Genomic DNA, 21754 nt, shown 5'->3' with positions numbered 1-21754 from the left:
CCGGCAGAGGTGGTCGCGGTCGCTGCGAGAGTGTACCTTGAGATCGGAGGTCGGCCAAATGCAGAACGTGGTCGCCGGAAAAGCGGTGACATTTTGGGCGCCTACGGTACAATCCTGCTTTCTCCAGACCTCCTCCTCGCCCGCGTCCGATCTCGCCTTGTGCACATATTCTCGTGTTCTCGACAACAATGGATTCACCCGAACTGTACCACATCAAACAACAGTTCATTCTTGGTCAGTGTCCCCCCAGCTTCTCCGCGTGCTCCTCGATCTGACACCTCATCCCATCCCCACACAGGCGCCTACAAGAGCCTTGTCGAGCGCACTCTCCCGGACCCAGAATCTCCGGAATACACCCCCACCCTCGTCTACCAGGCACGCGCCCACCTCGCGCTCGGGAATACAACTGCCGCGTCTGCGCTTGTCCCCGCTGCCACGGAAAATGTCGCCCTCAAGGCCGTAGCCGCCCTTGCGCGCTTCATTGCTGCCGAGACGGACGCGGCGAAGGAAGCGGCGCTCGAGGAGCTGAGGGATGTGTCCGTGGAGATCGAGGGCGAGGACGCGGATGCGTCCGAGTGGGAGCGGGGTACCGTGCGCGTGCTTGCGGGCACCGCGTTTGCGCGCGCCGGGGAGATCGAGGAGGCCCTCGAGACTCTGGGTGCAGGGAACGACACTCGAAACCTCGAAGCGTAAGTCCTCACATACCCCTCCGACCTCTGGCTCCACCCCATCTCCACCGCGATATTACCACGCTGCCATGTTACACCTCTGCCTTTGCTAACACCATCTCCAGCGTCGCATACACTGTCCAAGTCTACCTCTCCATCAACAGGCCCGACCTCGCGCGCAAAGAGTTTGAGCGCGCGAAACGTTGGGCAGAAGACGACCTGCTCCTGCAGCAGATCGAGGCCGCCCTCGGGCTCGCGACCGGGCGCGATGCATACGCGGACGCCGCCGCCTTCTTCGCTGAGCAGCTCGCGAACCCCTCGCTGTCCTCCCCGCGCCTTCTCACTGCGCGCGGTGCTGCGAGGTTGTTGCGTGGGGAGCTCGCTGCCGCGAAGAGCGACCTGGAGGAGGCGCAGGCGCAGATGGGCGGCAAGCCAGACGCGGAGACGCTTGCGGCGCAGGTCGTCGCGGCAGGCTTGGGGCCAGGCGCGGCGAAGCCGGCAGAAGCGGAGCTGCTTTTCAGGTGAGCCGAAATCGTTTCTGAGCGGACGGTTGGTGTGGGCGAAGGTACTCATCTGTCGTGTTTACAGCCAGTTGGCGGCGGAGTACCCTGCGTTCCCGCTTGTGGTGGATCTGCAGCAAAAGGCGGACCTTTTCGACGAACTGGCGGCCAAATTCACCGTGCCGCCATTGGCCACTGCTTCTGCATGAGGGTGTAGATGATGCACGTGTGGATTTTGTATGCATATCATGGAACCATGGAGCGATTCTGGAATGCAGGCTGTGCATGTGAGCACTCATCAGGCAGAGGCGCCGGGTATGTTTGCGTTGGATTCTGGCGTTGGGGGTTGACTGGGGGCGTTACGGCAGGCCATTCCCGCAAGATCTGCTTTGCTCGTTCGTTTCGCGCGAAAATACGTGCAGCGATAATCATGTTGTATCGTTAACTTGGCCTCAAGGCCTCCCTCACGCGCACTGAGGTCTCCAGTTGTTCTTTCAAGCTGGAACCGAGACAGGAGCGGCCCCGCGATAATCTGATCGACATACCCGTGAACGGACACCATCACCTGGCGGCCACCCCGTATCTTGAGGCTTGTGGACACTCAAGGTGGGTTGAGCACATTAATCTACTGGTGCGACTCACGGCATCGGGTATGTACCAGCTCCATCATAGGACGCTCGCTGTTGCCTACTGTTGCTCGCAAGTACAGCACAAACAAGCTGCGCGGCCGTAGCGTGACCGCGACCAAAATCTGCTACCTCCGACCACCATCACCTTCCTGTCGATCTTCATCCCCTTCTCAAGATGTGCTTACAGACGTCGCGGCATGCCGCCTCAGCTGGGCTCACGGCACACCATCTTAGACTTCAGACCTTTGCTGTGGACGCTCTCGGAGGAGCTGCCGAGACGTCCGAACGCGATGTCAGCGTCAACACTCCGAGCCCCCGCGCATCTGCGTCGCATCCGTTCATGGTATTCATGGTGCTGCGCCCATCATAGCACTCCACGATGCTCGCGCATCCAAGAACGCTGCTATATCCGACGTGGTTTATAAAGTGAGGTTCAACATCCCAAGGATGAGCAGTACCACAAACGTTCTTCACCAGTGCCAAGCCTCACCAATCGACAACACTACCTATCAGCCACAATGTCCATTCCTACCACCCAGAAGGCGGTTCTTCTTCACAAGGAGAGCATCCCATACGTGCTTGGGGAGCGACCCGTCCCGCAGCCCGGCCCGCAGGATGTGCTCGTCAAGCTCATGGCGTGCGCCTTGAACCCGGCCGACCATTTCATCGTCAACCCGCCGTTCTCTGCAAGGCTCATCAAGCAGTGGCCCCACGTCCCCGGCGTCGATGGCGCTGGGGTAGTCGTCGGGGTGGGCGCCGACGTCTCCCAACTCAAGGAAGGCGACAAGGTGTACGTGGACGTCAACTGACGCTGCTTCCGTTTTCGCTGACATATCGATACCGCAGCTTCTTCCAGGGAACCGTCGCTGCTGACGGGGCGACTTGTCAGCAGTACGCCATAGTGCCTGCGAAGTTGACTTCAATTGTGCGTCGTCTTCACGTCGTACCTGCACCGAGTGGGATGTTTCACTGACCCGAGCTCTGTGCGCTGTAGATCCCGGATAACATTACGTTCGAGCAAGCCGCGACCATCCCGCTCGGTTTTTACACCGCTGCGATGTCGTTGTACAATCAGAACCCTCCCGGTCCCACGAACCTCAGCCTGCGCCTGAAGCCGATCTGGGAGCCCGAGGGCGCGACCGCCTACGCAGGCACGCCCATCCTCATCCTTGCCGGTGCCTCGTCGGTCGGCCAGTACGGTACGCTATCCTCTATTATGCCTCTATCCTTACGCTGAACTTGACCATCCTTTCTCCGCCCCACAGCTATTCAGCTCGCCCGCATCGCCGGGCACACCCCCATTATCACGACCGCGTCCCTCCACAACGCGCCCCTACTCACCTCCCTCGGCGCGACGCACGTGCTCGACCGCCACCGCTCCAAGGAGTCGATCCTCGCCGAGCTCCCTGCGCTCATGGGCGGCAAGCCGCTCGAGCTTGCGGTCGTCGCGATGGGCGACGCTGAGGCGATGCGCCTCGGGCGTGACGCGCTCGCCCCCGGGGGCGGGCTCGCGACGGTCGCGCCTGGGCCGGCGCTCGGGCTCGTGCCCGAGGATGTGGTGAACCCCGGCGATGGCAAGCGCGTTGGGTACGCGTTCGGCAGCGTGCGCCTGCCGTTCACGGAGGAGATGGGTGTGGTTTTGTACAAGCAGCTGCACGGATGGCTCGAGAAGGGACTACTGAAGGTATGCGAGAGCTGAATGGTCGGTATGCGATGTACACCGCTCACATGGTTTGTTTTTCATCAGCCGAACCCGGTGGAGGTGTTGCCGAATGGGCTGGCGGGGGTCAGTGACGGGCTGGAGCGCATGAAGGCCAAGAAGGTGTCGGGCATGAAGCTTGTCGCGCGCCCGCAGGAGACGCCGTGAAGGAGTCGTGGCGATGATCCCAGTCGCAACACTTTGCGTGCGCCATGGACAGGAAATGCCTCGGTCTAGATGGGACGCGTATGGCCGGATTATATATCCGCATGTCACGTCGCGCGAAATTATATACTACCAAGAGCTCGATAGCCTTTGAGTGGAAATGCCGGGCGAGAGGAACTTGGCTATGCCAACGGGGGCAGCGAGGAGTAACGGTGCGGACATCTCGAGCGTGCTCGCATTCTAGAGTCATCTGACCGACACCACGTTTAATTACACTCCCGCTATCCAAAGGCCCTTGTATCACGAATAGAAGTACCGACAAATCACGATGATAAGTCCTACGATCAGCCCGGCTCCTAGGAGAGGCGTGCGGAATTCCTGAGACCCGCCGACGGTGCGACTCGGAGGCAAGACGTCGGTCGTCGATGAAGTCCCGGAGTCGGCCGCGCTCATGCTCGTGGACCGCGGCCGGGCCTCGCGATGGGTGCGCCTGTCCTCGCTAACGTCGATGCGACGCGATGCGACGCCGGTGCGCTGTGACGAGCAAATTAAATAGCATTGTTCGCTCACAGTATGCTCATTAGCGCCGATCCAGAAAAACGCTTACCGTTGCTGACAGGAGTTTGTCGGGGTGGCGGACTGACAGCCTCGCCCATTGTGGTGTGTTCGAGATCTCGACAGAGAGCCATAATACGCGGTGCGGGAGGACCTCTGAGATGTTTGGGGGGTGACGTAGTGCAATCCGCAGGAGCCCGGGTCGTGTTTGGAGTAGTTGTTAAGAGTGCATGCACTATGTATCTGCTTTCTATGCATCAGAGACACTCGGGCACTGAAGCGGGCCAAGATGTGCGTTGGGTCCTACTCGTTTGCCATATGGAAGTGCGCTCCATTTGTACCACGGATATAAACCCCTGGCACTCTCTCGCGCTCTATGCGGCAGCTACAGAGCATACACGCACTCATAAAAGTCCAAAACTCGATTGTACACGCCATCATCCTCACGGCCCAAACTACAACCCGCCCTTGTCAAGCTCCGTCAAGGCGGTCCCTCCCGATGCCGCACGCACACCGTCACCCGCTGGCCCTTGATGCCCTTCCGCGCAAGCGGATGCGAAAAGTCTGTCACCGCATCCACCCCAATGGTCCCGCCACAGACCCCACGGCCCGGCGCGTCCTCTTCGGCCCCACTGCGGCCGCCTTGTGTGCTGGGGCGCACAGCCGCAAGCCAGGTCGTCAAGGTGCTCTGGCTGCGCTTGAGCGGCGCCCCGGATTTAGGGATAGCGTCGAGTGGCTGTGAGGGGACAGGGCTGGCAGCGGCAGCGGGGGCATTTGGAGGCTTCGACGGTGGGGTTGCTACGCCTGCACATATGCACCAGTACTCCCGGGAATGCCGCTCCGACGCACCGTTGAAGCGCCTCACCAGCTTCCTATAGATACGTGAAGTGTGAGCATGTCACTTGCCTGCCGGTGGAGGTTTGAATGGAGGACTAGATAGTGTACGTACCCGATCGGAATCCTTTTGCTTGAAGCTTTGCACGCGCCAGTGAGTTGCTCGACGCGGGTCTCTGACGAGACGGAGGGGTCGAGTACAACGGTGTATCCTCCCATGAAGTTCACATGGGCTTGCGCTGTCGATGAAGACGCGTCCCTGGTGGCTCGGGGACCCTGCCACTGCGCGGCCAGCGCATCGAGCAGCGCGTCCCCCGTCTGATACTCCTTCCCCTTGTGCGCGGTCACTTTGAAGGGGCGCGAGTCTTCCTCGCCCGTCTGTGTCCCAGACACCTCCTCCAACTTTCGCTTCGGAGGCTGCGGCGCCGACGTCGCCCCCGTGGTTGCCTTTGACTTGACGACAATCGGCGGCTTCGGAGGCTCCACTGCCAACTTGAAGGCTGGCACGCTCGCACTGTGCTGGACCACCGCGGGCACGGCGGCGGCGCGCATCTTCGCGAGAGCTTTGTTTGCATCCTTCTTGAGCTTCGCGTTCACTTTCGCGCCGATGATCTTGTGGCACACGTCGCAGGTGTGCTTGTATGCGCCGTTGGGAGCGAGAGCGGTGTGGCACCGCATACACCGCGTCGCGGGTTGCTGTGATTCCGACTCCTTGTTTTGCGCAAAAGCTGCATTGTCTTCGGGTATTGACATCGGGTTGGCGGGTTCGGGGATTTGTGATCAGAATGGAGAAACACGACGCGTGTGCCCGTGGTGGTGCCTGCGGTAGGCAAGGCCTTGAAACTGAAGCTGAAGACGGTACTAAGGACTGAACATTCTTGAGTTGAGCGCGGATAGAAGGGTTGAAAAAGGCCTGTTCTTACCAGTGCTGGCCGTCGTTACGATCACTGCTACAGGTCGAAGTGCAAGGTAGTACGGCTCGCTAGTACCAGTCCAGGGTGTCGCGTTCAAGAGGCGCCCATGGAGGCCGTCACGTCAACGCGTCGGGTAACGTGTTAGTCACGCGTCTGTCACGGTAGGTACGTCGATAAGGACCGAGGACGTCGCTAGTCTCCGTAGCTGACTATATAAGAGATGACAGTCGATCTTAGTCTCCGTAGCTGACTATATACCATGATGTTAGTCGCGGACGCTCTGCAATTCTTAAGACCCAATTTGACGACCCACAGAGGCTTATATGCCAAACAGAAGGCATTATGAATTTAAACCATGCCGAAACATTGATGTCTTGCAGCAACACGAAGGCCGAAATTCCGGCGCACACGTCGAGTGATCATGTTGTAGAGGGATACACGAGCCTTACACCATATCAGGAGCCCTCGCGATGAACATGCAGCGGCGATGAGGAGCAACTTGCATGTTCGGAGCCGGCGCCTGAAGATGTGCACGACTGATTGGCTGTGATTGGGTTCAATCGCCGCACGAACCTCGGTGAGCCCGGGAAGCGTCGCCGGAGAAGCCGCGGAGTCGCGGACCTTGCGAAGTGTCAACGGCAAAGAAGCACCCGCGCGTCTGCCACGGCAAGAATCTGGGCACCTTCCTTACCACTCTCGTTCAACCACTCCGGTCGTCTTCGCCGCTTCCTGCTCGCACCGCACGTACTTACACCGCAGAGTCCCCCTGCGTGCTGCAGTCGTGCGGCGCGCATACATATTTACTGTGGTTCCTGCCCAGGTGAGTCGCCACCGGCGTATAATACTACCCAGTCTGACAGTCTTCTTGAAGCTACAGGTACCGCGCCGGCACAGCGTGTCTGCGCATCACTTCTGCGAAGACACCCCACGCCTTCCGGTGGCGAAGGGCCTTGCGAAACACGCGTAGAGAGCTGCGGTAATGAACGTATGTGGTGGTATCTTCCTCATCCAATCGCCTTCTTGAGCCTGATGATTTTTGGTTACACGCTGGTCAATAGCGCTCACCTGTCCCGCCTGTGGCCGCACGAACCGCCGGTCCAGCTACGCTTACGTGCCGCTAAGATGTCTCGACGGTTCTACGAGTCCACCGTCTGTCCAGCGGCGTATGTGCCGGCAGGAGACAGTCCACCATGCGCATGATGTCCGGTGCGGCGCCGAGTGGAGATGGCATTCCCGCACTACGAGCCCTCTATTCAGCCGCCGTGGATGACAGGCTTTTTTCCCGGTGCCAGCGGGGTACGACCGGTGCGACAACGTTTACGTCCTCTAGTCCTCGAGCGCGCATAGCCGACAGCTGCACTGGGTCGGTACGCTGGTTCCCGCTCGCACCATACGTGAATACGCCGGGGAGCCCCCCTACGTGCTGCAATCGTGCGACGCACAAATGTCTGTGGCTCCTATCCGGGTCTCTAACGTATACTACTACCCGATCTGACAGTCTTCTTACAGTGAAGCTACATCACGCGGGCACATCGTGTCTGCACATCATTTCTGTGACAGTGCAAAGACGCTTCGCATCTCCTTGGGTAGGTTTACGGGAATACATGTGATAAGGTGTGTAATGGTATCTACCTACTAGCACTGCGTTTTCTGAGCCTTACATCTCCACCTGTGTTATGTCTAGAGCGTGTCCAGCGGGTGTGGTAATGCTTTCCTAAGCAAGAAGAATATACAGCCCTTTTGATTACACAGCGGGCACTAGCGCTTAGCTGTCCCGCCTGAACCTATCGCTGAATCGAAGGCCTGGCACGAACAGGTCCCGGGGCAGCGCTACGTTCCGCTAAGGTATCTTGACGCTTGTAGAAGTCTCTCGTACACCTAACGGCATCTGTGCCCGCAGGCACTAATAGTCCACCATGCGCCTGGTGTTCGGCGCGGCGAGTTGCGGTGGATCTCCACCCTAGGACCACTCTATTCAGTTGCCGTATGGCAGGCGTTTTTGTGGCGTCAGAGAGGCATGAAGCGCGAGCTGGTTCGCTCGCTTGACGAAGGGAGTATCGTTTTCAGCCATATTCATCTCGCCCTCAATGAGAGCAGCCAGTATAAAAGCGAGCGGGAACGGCTCTCAGGCTGCCTGACCATACAGACTCTCTCCCTTGCACCACATCGACCGACATCGCTCACCCCCACATCTCACCGTCACAATGGTCACCAAAAAACTGTCTTTCAGGGGGTACGTGCCTCCTGCCGTAAGGGCCCGCATGACCCAGCTGACCCCCGCTCTTAGGTTCAACCTGGGAAAGGCTATCACGCTCAGCCTCTATTTCACCGCGCGCTCCGACCCGTCCACAACTGACGTGTCGTCGTACACAACGGCAGCGACGGTTCCATGGAAGTGAGTCGACATCGCCGACGTGTAACAGGCCAATGCTCACCGCAATCTCCCCGTACAGAGTTATCACTATGCCCGCGACGGGTAAGTCAAGCTGTCGACCAATCGCGTTTGCTGAACCTCCGCTGACGTCTCCGATGCTCAGGGCGCTATGAGTCCGAAGTCACTTGGACGAGCAAGTCAGTATTTTCCCTTGAACATAGGGAGCCCAGATTTTGCTAACCTTCATATACCGGCACGGCTAGGTTTGGCTTTTCCAACACTCAAAGCGGCGGCGGCGTAGCGGGCGGACAGACCACGTCGTCTGGGCTGACGTACATTCCCATCGAGGCAAGTGTCCCAGTGGTTCGACGCGCTGGGGGGACTTTGCTTCTGACTGCCTTCTACTTCAAATAGGCCGGTCAGGTCACCACGCTCGGCGTCACGCCAAACAACCCGACCGGGCAGCTGAGCTACTCCTTCACTGCAAGTCGCCATTCCCTCTTGACGTGAACCTGTGTCATTGACGCGCCTTCAGGAGCCCGTTCCCGGCTCCCCGCATCTCGGCAGCCAGGTCCAAGCGATCAACAACATCGGGCGTCCCGCGACCATCTCGCTCGGTACGCCCAGCCCTTTCACCGCAGTCGCTTCTACTCAGGAGTTCGCCCCGCGTTGTCCGCAGGGTTCATCGAGGAGCTCGACACAGATCGCGAGTACATGCACCCCGTCCTGACCTACCCCAACGTCGGGTTCGTGCCCCATCCCCCCACGCTCCTATAACGCAGTCAGCCCACTAACAGTCATCTGTAGGAACGGCCTCTCCGTCGTCGGCAGCCCCGCGCGGATGCTCAGCGTGCACGTCTCGCTCAACCACCAGGAGGCCGCGCGCGACGGGCTGAGCGGCGGCATCGCGAGCCCGACCGACCAGCCGATCTGGGAGGTCGATCTGCTCAGCCTGAACCCGAGCACGGTCATCCGCATCTCGCAGGACCCGACCACCGGCGCGTTCGTCGCGAGCAACACGAGCGCCGATGCTGTGCCGGCGCCGCTGAACGTGCATGACTTCGGCAGGATCACGGTGCGTCTCGGACAGGGCTCTGGTGCTCGGTGGTGCGATCAGGTCGCTTACGGCGGGTTTGTTTGCGGCTGTTGCAGGGAGTCGTGACTCCAGCCATCGGCAGTGGTCACGGTGCGAACAATGGGGGGGCGAGGGACGATGCCAACGCCGCCAGCGCAGCGGCCGCCGCCCCTTCTGCCAGTGCCAATGCCAGTCGCCGGCCTGGTGACTACCGGTGCGAGTGCTCGGGCCCCTCCTGGCCGGCCTGGTGGCGATCGGAGTGAGACGGACGGCTCTTCCGGGAGGAGGATGCCCACCGCCCTTCCTTGAACGTCTGGCATGCTGCGGTGAGGTGACGGCTCTTCGATTCGATTTTCTCTCTGCTTGTGTCTCGAACTTGCTCCGTAGTACATCGCGCGCGATTGATTGTCATAGCAGGCTTCGTGTCCCTGGATCGGTATTTAGTAGCGTAATTTAGTATCAGGTCCACGCCAATATTCATTTCGATGCCCGGGGCATCGTGAATCATGTCTATAGCCTAGTGGAGAGGACGGTGGCTTCTCGCCAACCTATCGGACACAAATTAAGTAACCTTATTTCAACGCTTGGGGGGTCCGATCTGCGTTGTATCGTGGCAGTGGCACTGCTACTGCGCTCGTTGTCATTTCAATTTGCCACTGTCTGCAAGTCTGACCGGGGCACACTCGCATACTAAAAGCGCGCTCAATTAAATATTCAAGCTACAAATGCGTGCAGCAATCTTACTTCAAGGTGTCCGCCTGACGGAGGCAAACGGCGGCCGACTTTCCCAGCCTTGCACGTACTTCCAGGTACCTCCGCGCTCATCGGTGTACCGGCCTGGCAACGCTGTTTCCCGGAGGAGCTTCCGTGGAGCCCCTTGGGCTGCAGTACATATGCGCCGATGCGGACAGTGGGCAGATTGGACGCTGAAAAATGCCCTGCCCGCCTGTGCTGTTGGTCAACAGATATCGGTAGTACGTATTCCAGGCACGGCTGCAGCGAGCCCACAACTAGAGAATATCAGCGAGGGATTCAAACAGAGTGGGCGGATTTACGAGCGTTGTAAACTTTGACGGAGGGCTTGCCCGGCTTGGGCGGGTGACGCATGTGGTCGAAGGCCAATCGCGGGAGCATATGCATGTTGCACACGAAGAGGATGTCATTGGGTGCCCTGAGGGGCGCTGGAATGGACTGTGGAAGGACGTGGAGCTGCGCACTATGCAACAGATGGCGCGCCGCGGCAGTTCAGCCGACGATTTGGAAGGTAGTCACCCACGGACGGGCCCCGGAGCCTTTTGTTCGCGTGAACCCTTCCGTGCGGCGTGTACACTACCTAAGGTGAATGTAGGACCTAGATCAGTACCTAGATGATGTTTCGAGGGCCAGGTCGTACACACCCGTAACAGTACTCACCAGTTGGAAGGGGGGTAGTCGGCGCCCACCGCCCAGTGAGTTCATTCTCGTTGCGAATCCTCATTGGCACGACGGGCAGCTGCGCGCAACGCCTACACGGCTCTTGCGCGCGCCACCACGAAATGGCGAATGGAACACGCGCTGAATGAGAGGGGGCTGCGCAATTACAAGGCCCAGACTCGCAAACGGACCCCAACATTGTTGAACGGTGAGCGCCATTTCTGCTGCTGAACAGCTTAAACTAGCCATACAAGATCGTTGTTGAGTCTAATCGTAGAGGAACGTTGAGCACCATCTCTGCTGCTGGACAGCCTGAAGTAGCCATACGAAATCAGAGTTGGGCCAATCGTAGACAGACACGCACATGTCATACCTGCACTGCCTGCACCTGTTTAAGCTGGGCTCTAGTACCACTGTAGCTCAAGGAGATCGAGGGTCCCACGCGCGTTGCGCGCGAACTCCGCATCTGCCGATGGTGCACGCAACCCTGGGCCATCGAGGACGAGACCCACGTACTCCTAGAGTGCGACGCCGACGCCCCGCGCGGCCTCCGCGAGGTCTTCCTCCAAGCCGTCTTCACGGCGGTGCCCTCCTTACGAAAGGCGCATTTTCGCCTATCAAGTGTCGTTCTCCTCGACATGCTCCTCCGCGGCTCGACAACGCTCCCCATACTGGCGAGCTACGTCGCCGACATCTTCGAGCTGTGCGACACAACCCCACCCCTACTACCCCAAGACAACGCGCCCGAACAGGACGTGGCTGGGAGGGCCTGACATAGTCGGGCGAATTCCGAATGCCTTCCGGATGGCAACCGGTGGCGCCATACATTGGCACAAGGTGTGTGCTTCCGTTCACGTCTATCATTAGACTGGCGCAGGAGCGCCGCGGACAGGACTGCGAGTGGTTGCCTTGTTGGGGCGCCGCCGGTCCCGATCACCTGTGACCTACCCCCGGAGTCTAAACCCTTGCTGACTGCATCTTTTGTTAGTTGTTGCTCTGGGTTGCGTGTGCGTGTCGAGACGCTGTCTGTGTCTGCAGCAGTGGCTCTCCTGGCCGAGGTTTCCCGCGAGCTACGCGGCTTTCCCCTCCCATCATGCGAGGTTTACGCACGCAACCTGCCGATGTGCCGCAGAGCGACTAGGACTACAGAAGATGTGAACAGCGTGTGGGTATAGGCTACGACGGGGTCAAATGTATTGCGCTCTCGGGGCTGTCTATGTTGGATTCGAGGTCTACGAGTTACGTATTATTACCTAGTTTAGGGCCGGTTTAGCGTAAAACGACGTCAATAGATCAAACCCCTTAGCTCTCTCTCCCGCGGCCGCCCAGACTGCCGCGGCGATGGTCAGCGCAGCCGGAAGAACACAAGGTACAGATGAGATAGACGCCTCCGCATTATCCCTTCATGGGCGCCTCTCGTGCCGCCGCCACACGTCCGCTGCATCGGGCCCCGCATGACTTTCTTCGCACTCCCTACCTTACTCCTCCTCCGCTCCTCCAGCGTGATCAAACCGCACTCACACGGCCTGGGTGCACTCGTGCACCCGTGGTCCTCCATTGCAGCGAAAACAAAAAGTGCGCACTTAATAAGTATGCTAGAAGGCTGAAAAAGGGGGCCGTCGGTGACGGAGGCCGAGGCTGTGCCTGTGCAAGGCCTACCCCCGCCCTCGCGCACTCCAAGGACCCCAACTGGGACCCGGCCGCGGTGCGCTCGAATCACTCGGTCTTGGGTCGCGGGTCGGTGACGTCCAGGGGCCAGAGCCCCACCGGCGTCCCTGGAGCAGTGGCTAACGCCGGTTCTTGCGCTTTGCATTCCACCTCGCGCTCAGGTCCGGGCTCAATGGCTCTCCACGCTCCAGAGCGCGATATAAACTGCGCCGCCGATCCGTCGGGAGGCCTCCCTTCCTCTCATCTTCCCGCACGTCCCGCCCTCCACCAACTCGTCCACCAAACACGCTTTCCGTAACTTCATCTCCCTCGACCGCAAGACACCACACTATACGCTCCATGCCTGACAGCACGCCAACCTGGGACTTCACCGGCACCTCCGCCTTCCCCGCCGCCTCCTCGAAACCCCCGCATATGCCCATGCGCGCCCTCTCCAAGCGCCGCGGCGTGCACTGGGTCCAGTACTCCCCTCCCTCTGCCTCCGCGCACGCGCACGCGCACCCCGACACCTCCTCCGCATACCTGCAGTTGCACAGCGATACCCCCTTCCCGCGCAAGTGCGCGTCCGACGATGCGCTGCGCGGCCGCACGCAGGACGGCTCCTCGACGCCTGACGCGTTCGCGCAGACGCAGCGCGCAGTCCGGAGGAAAAAAAGCTCGTTCGACCTGCGGGACTTGTTCCTCACCGGGGGCGTGCCTCCCGGCCACCGCGCGCCCTCTGCATCTGAATCATAGGACCACTGGCGGGCTTCTTGGTGCGTGGGCCCTCGACGTGCTGTCGCTTGCTGCTTCTGACATCGCGTCCGATAGTTACGACTGTCATGACCTTCACGACCACCATGCGGACATTTCTTGCTGCTGTCCGACTACAGAATGAGGTTATATTGCGGGCGTTGTAGAGCGTTGGGCTCACGGACTTGGGCTCATGGACTAGAAGTGTATGACGTCACTAAAAGACATGTAATGTAGTATGCATATATGCGCCGGACTGACCGGTTTTCTTGTTCAACGGTTTGCTCCGTGGCTGGCACCAAGTGCTGATATATGTCGCCACACCGAATGCGATGGCAGATGTCACGGCTCGGCTGTCGTAGGCAGGTGTCATAACGTAGGGACTGCTGCAGCATTTGGCGACAGCGAGTCAAGTGATGCGAAGCCTCACCCTCGCATTGAATCCTATAGGGCTTACGGTAACATCCGTACGATAGGCACAGCAATAATACATGTACAACAGGTTTGGAGACCTATTGACAGACCGTGAGCGTGCTTTCTATGAAGCGTCTGTGTTCGGACATACCTCGAGCAAGAGAGCGGTGGCAAAGCAGTGATACTAATCCTCGAACAGCGGCCGGAACACCTATTGGACCCATCTATCAGTACGCCGCGTGAAGCCCCCGCCAAGTCACGCACCTTCGTCCCCCCATCGTTCTGCGTCGGCGCCATCTCCACGTCCTCGATGAGCTCGAGGCTGTTCTCCCTCTGCTGGCCGTATCCCCCGTCCCCAAAGACCATATCGTCGTCGATCTGCCAGTCCTCCGCCTCGTCCTCGCGCGATGGGGGGCTCGCCACATCTCCCGCGTCTGCTTGGCTGTCAGGAACCACGCTCCGCTGCGAGACGAACTCGACCTCCTCCGCGTCGCCCTCTAACATGTCCTCCAGCTCCTCGGCCGTCATATGTTCGATCCCCAGCCCCGACTCGATAATCGCCGCCTCCGCTGCAGGAGGGAGCTGCGACAGCTGCGAACTCGGCAAGAACAGCGGCTCCCGTGCCCCGGCCGCGCGCCGGTACGGCTGCGAAGCTTCCCCGAATAACAACGGCTGCGAGGGGCCCCCGTACAGCGGCTGTGACGGCGCCGCGCCCTGCTCCTCCTCGAGTGGGTCCTCGTACTGCTGTTGCTGCTGGGCAGCAGTGAGGATCGCCCACGACGGCTGGGGCATGCGCGCGGACGGCGCCGGGAGATGCATCTCGCGCGCGATGTCTGCGCGGTCCGCTTTGTGTACGACCTTCATCGGCTTCACGGGCCTGTTCGCGTGTCCGCTGTGTGTCCGCTCGCGCTGGCGCTCGACCGCCTGCGCGTTGCCATGGTATGTGTCCTCTTCGAGAGGGCGTTTCTTGCCCTTTGATTGTGCGCGGGCGTCGGCCTGTCGATTCTGCGAGTTCTGCGGGGAGAAGGACTGGAGGTGGCTGGTCGCGATGACGAACATGGTGTCGGCGAGGTCGCCGCCGACGTCGATGTAGAGCGGGGCATCGGGGTCTGTGAAGCGGATTTCTAGCGACAGGCTTGACGCCTCTGCAAACGCTATCGTGGCCTGGGACGTGTTAGCATGGTGTGTGGAAAGGATGTGGAGACATACGTTGAATTCACGAAGATGGAAGGCGATCGTCATGGGAGTACTCTGTAGATCGTATTCCTCGAACTCTTCCGAGCTGATGGTGAGTTCCGTTGTCAGCTGAGCGCGACCTGCATACTCATGAGCACAGCGCACATGTTGCTATGTGGGTATATGCGTACCTTTCGCATCAACCGATGACTCGAGGCTGCGTAGCTGAACGTCTGTGTCGTGAAAGTTCCAGATGAGCTGGGGGTCTACCTTGCTGCCTTTGCCAAAAGGGAAGTGCTCGAGCATATGCCTAAGCCCCTTCGGTCCGATCGTCAGGCGGGACTCTGATGCGGCGTCGGGTAGGGAGGGTGACATGAGTTTGTTGGCCGCGTTCAATGGGAGACGATGTGTCTTCACAACACCTAGCCGCGGGAAGCAAAACACGGCACACTCAGTACGTATATGCGGTCTGGATCGAGAAAGTGAGCAAGGCAGTACCATGCTTGCAGTGTAGACGCACAGTCAGTCTGCTCTCCAGCGTGTCGCGGTCCTCCGCGTTGTCGTCCATTTGGGGTATCTGGGACGCGCCGTCGGAGATGAGGAATTCGCACTTCTCGCATGACTTCTCAATCGTCTTGTGCTTCATGATCTGCAGAAGAGGCTGTATGCGATACCAGGCTTAACGCGGGGGAAAACAGCTGAGAAGATGCACGGACCTTTATGGCGACTTGATAAGTGATCGTGGTCACTTCCTCGGCCTCATACTCCGCCGGACCGCCACTGACGCGGTACTTGCTGAAGAAAGACCGCGCATACTTGAAACGTCCATACGCGGTTTGGGCTTGATTGGTGGATGATAGTGCGAACGTCTCTGGTGTGGCCACTATAATTAGGTCTTCCCCGAACTTTGACAGACATGTCAGGGCTCTAGTCAAGTCTGGCGAATATGAGCAGAGCGAAGGTGATATGGAAAGCCAGCATGCGTACGCCGTAGCCCAATCGAGTCCACTGTCGCCTGCATTGACGAGAGTTCGCGGCGAGGCTTGCGAGGGGTCGTTGCGGCGCTGTAGGTAGCAGGAGTGTGAGTTGAGGATGATGGTACGGAGCAAGCCCGAGCTTGGGGCCTCGCAGGCGGGCGGCTGCAGGCACTGTGAACGCGTAGGTCACACATCTCGTGCCAGTGTCACGCGCATATGTATACGCGCCGTGATGTTCGGCGCCTGAGGGAGATGGATCGATACATGTAGGTGCCATCAACTGAGCTCAAGTACTTGTGGGAATGGACAGAGTCGGGTATGTGCAGGTGAAAACGGCGGGAAAATCTGGGTAACCAAAGCATGGCTCAGTATCATGAAGGAAGGGCCGTGCGCAAGTACCGGCGCAGCACGAGAACGCAAGACGCGCGCGGAGTAGCATACGTAAGTGCCCATAGCGCTCTTGATCCTCTCCCCTTCCTCTATATTCTGATCGTCTATATTTCTAGTCATGTCTGCGGAAACCTCGAGCAACCAGCAAGATCCCATGCCCCCAGCCAAGGCGGATCTCGCGACAATGTGGGCGTATATCGAGAAAGGCATTGACCAGATCATGTCCGGCGGTGCATCGCACCACACGATCACAAGCCTCCACAACGTCGTATACAACTACTGCACTTGCAGTCGCATAATCACACAACGTGAATACTGTTCATGACTTCTGCACCGTTGTGTACTGATGTTGGCGCAGCAGACACAGTGCCGACTCTACCATCTCCGGATCTGTATAACCATCTCATCCGCTACTTCGACAACCATCTCAAAGCTCTCCGCATGGTAGGAATATACGTGTACTACTGCGCTGAACGTCTGATCATCCAAGCGTTTTCCCTGTTCATGCTACGCAGGAATCGGACTCGCTGCAAGACGAGGCTCTCCTCCAGTATTACGCAGCGCAATGGGGCAGATACACTACAGCTGCACGATCCACCAACCGTATCTTCGCATATCTCGACCGTCACTGGATCACGCAACAACGGAAGAAGGGCCGCAAGGACCTCTATCCCGTATACACGGTATGTTACCCGCATCAACATATCCTAGTGCAGACTCGGCTAATGAACATACCTTAGCTCGCGCTTGTACAATGGAAGTCCGAGTTCTTCCTTCCCGTGCAGGGTCCGAACCAGAAGCTTTCCAGTGCTATCTTGCAGGTCATCGAGCGGGAACGGAACGGCGAGACCATCGACCAAGACCTCCTGAAAAAGGTGGTCGACTCCTTCGTCTCGCTTGGTCTCGACGAAAGCGACATCGGCAAAATCTCGTACGATGTCTACCACGAACACCTCGAGGCGCCGTTCCTCGACGCGACCGAGAGGTACTATCGCCATGAATCGGAGAAGTTCCTCGCGGAGAACAGCGCAGCTGATTACCGCAAGAAGGCCGAGGGATGGCTGCGCGAGGAGCAGGACCGTGTGGAGCGGTACATGAACCCAAACACTCGCGCCGCACTCGTCCGGAAATGCAAGGACGTCCTCTTCGGCGAGCACGCGGAGCTCATTGGCGAGGGCACTCCTGGCGCCGCGGCGGCCGACTCGGAGGCTGATCAGAAGTCCTGATCACGGATATCTCGCAATGATTAACGTCCAAGGGCCCCAACACGAAGCAGGTGGGTCACGATCTGCACGACCTGCGTCGCCTTATTTGTTGCTGATATTCTTGGTGGTTGACCATTTATTTCATAGGAAGTATATTCTTCGACTTGGGGACGCCTACGCCCACGCCCTGTGATCGCGCGTGTCGTCTTTCTCTCGCCGGACTAAAATGCTCTGTCTGTCATCATCACTTCCCCGTCTCTTGTTTCCACCCCACCTCGCCTTCGTCATACAGGTAACTGATCTATATTGTATCTCTATGAAATCTTTGGATCGTTCATTCGGATGTCGACTACACGCGATTGTCCTTTTGTGACAAACCACTTGAAGCAATATCTCTTGTTTTGTGGTAAGCATTGCTTCCGGGGCACTGGGCGGGAACGTTATTCCCTAGCCTAGTATTTAATCATTAGCGCAACGCATTAGTCTGACCACTCAGTACTGCTCAATACTCATCCGGTACGGTGAGCTGCAGTCGGATGATCGTCACTGTGGCATTGCGAGTCTGTGGGTACGAGGACTTAGCTCGCTGCAGCACACAGCGCTCAGTCTCCGTACAAACGGGCTTTGTTTGTGATTTGCTGAAAGCATGCGCCACCGCGGCGTATAAAGAACGCGACATGCGAACTTTAAGCAGCCTAGTGCCCTTGATCCTCTCCGCCGCCTTGCCCTCTTCCACCATCCCTCCTCTATATTCGGATATTCTATTTTTCTAATCATGGCTGTGGAATACGCGAGCGAAAGGCAAGACCCCATGCCCCTACCCGACGCGGCGGATCTTACGACAACTTGGGCGTATCTCGAGGAAGGCATCGACCAGACCATGTCCGGCGGCGATATCCCTTCGTACTACACGTTCATGAGCCTCACCACCGCCGTCTACAACTACTGCACTTTCTTCCCCCCTCCAGGCACAAGCAGCGAGCCGGACGGCCTCGAAGCACGAAGTAAGTGCTGAGTGTGACTTCTGTACTACGGCTGTGTACTGAAGCAGCAGTGCTAACTCTGCTAGGGTCCGCTCTGTACGACAGCCTCGTGCGCTACTTTGACAATCATCTCAAGCCGCTCCAGATGGTCAGCATATTCGTGAACTACTCCGTTTATCATCTACTGATTTCAGTGGTTTCCTTACTCGTGCTATGCAGACATCGGACTCGCTGCACGACGAGGCTCTCCTCCAGTATTACGCGGCTGAGTGGGAGAGATACGCTACAGGCGCATACTCTGTCAACCGTCTCTTCATACATTTCGACAAGATCTGGATCCAGCCGGAACGAGGCAATGGCCGCAAGGACGTATATCCCATATACGAGGTAGTGACATATTTCCCCCATCAACACAAGTGAGCACAAAGGCTCATATATATTCCTTGACTCCTTAGCTTGCGCTTGTACAATGGAAGTCCGAGCTCTTCCTCCATCTGCAGAGCAAGAACCAGATGCTGTCCGGCGCCATCTTGCAGCTCGTCGAGCGGGAACGGAACGGGGAGACGATCGACGGGGACCTGGTCAAGAAAGTGGTCGACTCCTTCCTCTTCCTCGGTCTCGACCGCGGCGGCATCAAACATCTCTCATATGATGTCTACCATGAGCACCTCGAGGTGCCGTTCCTCGAAGCGACGGAGACGTACTATCGCGAGATATCAGAGAAGTTCCTCGCAGAGCACGGCGCGGCCGAGTACTGCAAGAAGGCCGAGGAGTGGCTGCGCGAAGAGCAGGACCGCGTCGAGCGGTACATGGACATAAGCACCCGCGACGCACTCGTCCAGAAATGCGAGCAGGTCCTCTTCCGCGAGCACGCGGAAATCATTGGCGAGGACATTCCTGGTGCTGCGGCAGCCGACTCGGAGGCCGACCACGAGCCTCAATGACCACGGATATCTCACAATGACTCTTAACGTCCAAGAGCCGGATCTACACGACCTGTATCTGCTCATTTATTGTTAATATCATTGAGTGGTCGGCCATTTGTTCCATAGAGGGTATATTGTGCGCAGTGTCCTTCGCCTATGTTCTGTAACCGCTCGTGTCCTCTTTCTCTCACCGTACTCAACCGTTCTGCCTGTCATCATCCATTCCCTGTCTCTTGTTTCCACGCAACCTCGCCTTCACCATACATATACATGATCTGTGCCGTATCCTTATGGAAATCATTAGATCGTTCATTCAGATGACAACTACACGCAGTTATTCTTTTAAGACCCGCTGGTCCGAAAACCTATTGCTTTGCGGTAAACATCGTCTGAGCGCTGAGCGGAAACGCTACCCCTCAATCTAATAATCATCATAGTCGGTGTAGCGATTTCCCCAGGGATCGATGAGACCCTCGTCGCTCGAGCCCTCGTCCTCCTCCTCGGTGGTGCTCTCCCTCTCCCAGTCGTCCCACTTCACATCGACTACGACCTCTTTCAGCGCCTCGATGCGCTCAGCGCTCGCGTACCTGCACCCGTGTAGCCGTATGGTGTCGACGGGGATGCCCGAGTTGCAGCGGAAAATTGCCCAATCCAAGAGGTCCTCGAAGGGCTGGTCCACGTACCCTGTTAGGCTGAAGCGAAATCTGGAGAGATCGAGGACATTGAGGGAGGGAAACGGCACTTGGTCCACGGTTGAGAGCGCCTGGAAGAAGTCGCCGTGAGGATGTTCGTCCACAATAAAAGTCTTCACGCCCGCGAAGCGAGAAAACGCGCCGGCCCACGTTGACTGCATGAACGTCCCCGAGAGTCGGAGTTCCCGGACGTGCGCGAACAAGTTCCCCGCGCCTTGACAAACAGGTAGTAGGAGCATCACCGAAGAGAGTTCAGTACTGAAATGCATTTGGAAGGGTGCGTTTTCGTCCAAATCGCTTGATGTTCTAGCGTGCGTCCAGCCGGACAGGAGCAGGGAACCATCCTCCGGGGAGGTGATGCATAGTGCGAGTAAACATAATTTCTCCGGAAAGTTTGTGATGACGCTTTGCGCAAGCTCCTTGCCGCCGAGACCGTGCCGTGCTGTCAGATGAAGCGATGCTGTCGATGTTATGGAGAGATGGTTGAGGAGATGAGCGAGGGCGAGGGGACCGCCTGCAAGACGTAAGGAGTCAAGTATGGGGAATGTGATGGATTGGGAAGGGCGAGGAAGCTCTGTAGGACTGATGGTGGAGAGCTCTTGTTCAGGTAGAGCGTCCGTGATTTCTAGAACCTTCAGACGAGGAGCGACCACCACGAGTGCTGAGAATAGGTCGTCGAAGGAGCCGACGTCTCGGAAGGCAGCGCCGTGGCGTTCTCCGGCCTGTTTTCCCACGACCACCAAGGTGGTGAGGTTACGGGAGGAGAAGACGGGGTCACTCCAGCGAAACGGGAGCCTCCATAGGTTGAGATGGCGGAGCCGCGACGGCGTGTCCCGGCGTGCAGAAGCGATGATGGGAACCGGTGGAGGTGCGCCGCTGCCATAGGGAGCGCTAGACCACCCAGCGGACAAATGCAGCCTCTCGAGTACAGTAAAGCCGGAGGCGGCTTTAGCGCAGAAGCCCTGGATAACCTCAACGGAACTGTCGAGTAGAAGCTCCTTGATGTGGTGGGAGTGTTGCAGGAGCACGTCCAGTGACAGGATGCGGTCCGCTGTGGTCGAAAAGTGGATGTAGGCATTGATGTGGAGCGGGGCGTTTTTGGATCGCGCGACAAGCTCGGCGAAGGTCACGCCTTTTGTTATCTGTAGGTAGCTCCAGAATCGAGGGGTGTTCAGCGCGACGGCGCGAAAGTGACGGCAAACGTGCGCGAGCCTGATCCAAGCGAAACCGCCGGTGTTTAACGGCCCAGTTGAGTCATACGCTTTCATTGTCCCATACACCAGTATCTCCGATAGGAGCTCAGGTGGGAGTCTGCATATGGGGGTGAGCGTATTGAGACGCGACTTGAGGTCGAGTATTGCGCGTGCATATATGTCGATGTCGCTTTCGATATCTCGTCGAGCTTGAAGTAAGACATCGGAATTCCAGTTGAATCTGATGACAAACTTGAGCGGTGTTCCATGCACGAGAACTCAGGACAGAGGCACTGACCTAGTAGACATTTTTCGCAACTCTCGCTCCAGGAAGTATAAATAGATGCGGACGCGCCCTGAGGTCGACCGCAGTATATCGCACCTTCAAAGAAACGTGATGAGGTAGATAGATTGACGCATGTCTGTGCTCGCATACCTGAACTGCACCGCCCGCGAACAGCCCAATGAAGGTCGGAGTCGGACAAGTGCGCTCGATTACTGGGTGTTGGTATAAGCTTTCGGCCGTTACCGGAACAGGCGCCTGGCCAGCGTGGACGAGCTTATACGCCGTT

General features: G+C 58.2%; 10 protein-coding genes across 10 annotated transcripts; 7 read left to right on the top strand and 3 right to left on the bottom strand.

Annotated features, from left to right (window-relative positions):
* The first annotated feature begins 162 nt into the window (after positions 1-162).
* On the top strand, positions 163-1445 carry TRAVEDRAFT_28929 (coatomer complex protein). Its single transcript, XM_008039978.1, has 4 exons — positions 163-234; positions 299-689; positions 794-1189; positions 1257-1445. Exons 1-4 carry the CDS (start codon positions 189-191, stop codon positions 1375-1377), a joined length of 954 nt encoding a protein of 317 aa, XP_008038169.1. The 5' UTR covers positions 163-188; the 3' UTR covers positions 1378-1445.
* Positions 1446-2315: 870 nt separating this feature from the next.
* On the top strand, positions 2316-3664 carry TRAVEDRAFT_167686 (GroES-like protein; the record flags this gene model as incomplete). Its single annotated transcript, XM_008040392.1, has 5 exons — positions 2316-2587; positions 2644-2722; positions 2792-2996; positions 3063-3481; positions 3545-3664. The coding sequence occupies 5 exons, from the start codon at positions 2316-2318 to the stop codon at positions 3662-3664; spliced, it is 1095 nt and encodes a 364-aa protein (XP_008038583.1).
* Positions 3665-3961: 297 nt separating this feature from the next.
* On the bottom strand, positions 3962-5803 carry TRAVEDRAFT_20305 (uncharacterized protein; the record flags this gene model as incomplete). Its single annotated transcript, XM_008039891.1, has 3 exons — positions 3962-4195; positions 4731-5088; positions 5166-5803. The coding sequence occupies 3 exons, from the start codon at positions 5801-5803 to the stop codon at positions 3962-3964; spliced, it is 1230 nt and encodes a 409-aa protein (XP_008038082.1).
* Positions 5804-7103: 1300 nt separating this feature from the next.
* TRAVEDRAFT_28928 (uncharacterized protein) lies at positions 7104-7699 on the top strand (the record flags this gene model as incomplete). Its single annotated transcript, XM_008039977.1, has 3 exons — positions 7104-7410; positions 7474-7578; positions 7649-7699. A coding segment is annotated over exon 1 (157 nt), but the record flags the coding sequence as incomplete, so codon positions are not given.
* Positions 7700-8168: 469 nt separating this feature from the next.
* TRAVEDRAFT_47400 (uncharacterized protein) lies at positions 8169-11599 on the top strand (the record flags this gene model as incomplete). The annotated part of the gene is made up of 9 exons (XM_008040116.1): positions 8169-8197; positions 8252-8359; positions 8418-8440; positions 8502-8535; positions 8602-8701; positions 8874-8955; positions 9018-9084; positions 9146-9413; positions 11246-11599. The coding sequence occupies 9 exons, from the start codon at positions 8169-8171 to the stop codon at positions 11597-11599; spliced, it is 1065 nt and encodes a 354-aa protein (XP_008038307.1).
* Positions 11600-12833: 1234 nt separating this feature from the next.
* Positions 12834-13470, top strand: TRAVEDRAFT_64777 (uncharacterized protein; the record flags this gene model as incomplete). The annotated part of the gene is made up of 2 exons (XM_008040391.1): positions 12834-13249; positions 13305-13470. One exon carries the CDS (start codon positions 12834-12836, stop codon positions 13227-13229), a length of 396 nt encoding a protein of 131 aa, XP_008038582.1. The 3' UTR covers positions 13230-13249; positions 13305-13470.
* A 209-nt stretch (positions 13471-13679) lies between these two features.
* Positions 13680-15837, bottom strand: TRAVEDRAFT_167684 (uncharacterized protein; the record flags this gene model as incomplete). The annotated part of the gene is made up of 7 exons (XM_008040390.1): positions 13680-14363; positions 14514-14804; positions 14850-14956; positions 15008-15238; positions 15315-15477; positions 15533-15753; positions 15804-15837. 7 exons carry the CDS (start codon positions 15835-15837, stop codon positions 13680-13682), a joined length of 1731 nt encoding a protein of 576 aa, XP_008038581.1.
* Positions 15838-16337: 500 nt separating this feature from the next.
* TRAVEDRAFT_123084 (Cullin repeat-containing protein) lies at positions 16338-17409 on the top strand (the record flags this gene model as incomplete). The annotated part of the gene is made up of 4 exons (XM_008040389.1): positions 16338-16491; positions 16545-16627; positions 16699-16866; positions 16924-17409. 4 exons carry the CDS (start codon positions 16338-16340, stop codon positions 17407-17409), a joined length of 891 nt encoding a protein of 296 aa, XP_008038580.1.
* Positions 17410-18163: 754 nt separating this feature from the next.
* TRAVEDRAFT_47395 (Cullin repeat-containing protein) lies at positions 18164-19315 on the top strand (the record flags this gene model as incomplete). Its single annotated transcript, XM_008040115.1, has 4 exons — positions 18164-18392; positions 18458-18519; positions 18591-18758; positions 18827-19315. 4 exons carry the CDS (start codon positions 18164-18166, stop codon positions 19313-19315), a joined length of 948 nt encoding a protein of 315 aa, XP_008038306.1.
* Positions 19316-19675: 360 nt separating this feature from the next.
* On the bottom strand, positions 19676-21491 carry TRAVEDRAFT_71894 (uncharacterized protein; the record flags this gene model as incomplete). Its single annotated transcript, XM_008040388.1, has 2 exons — positions 19676-21423; positions 21481-21491. 2 exons carry the CDS (start codon positions 21489-21491, stop codon positions 19719-19721), a joined length of 1716 nt encoding a protein of 571 aa, XP_008038579.1. The 3' UTR covers positions 19676-19718.
* Positions 21492-21754: the final 263 nt, after the last annotated feature.

The sequence above is a fragment of the Trametes versicolor genome (genome assembly GCF_000271585.1).
Source record: "Trametes versicolor FP-101664 SS1 unplaced genomic scaffold TRAVEscaffold_6, whole genome shotgun sequence".
In the NCBI taxonomy this organism is placed as follows: domain Eukaryota; kingdom Fungi; phylum Basidiomycota; class Agaricomycetes; order Polyporales; family Polyporaceae; genus Trametes; species Trametes versicolor.
This window is presented reverse-complemented; position numbering and strand designations above follow the sequence as displayed.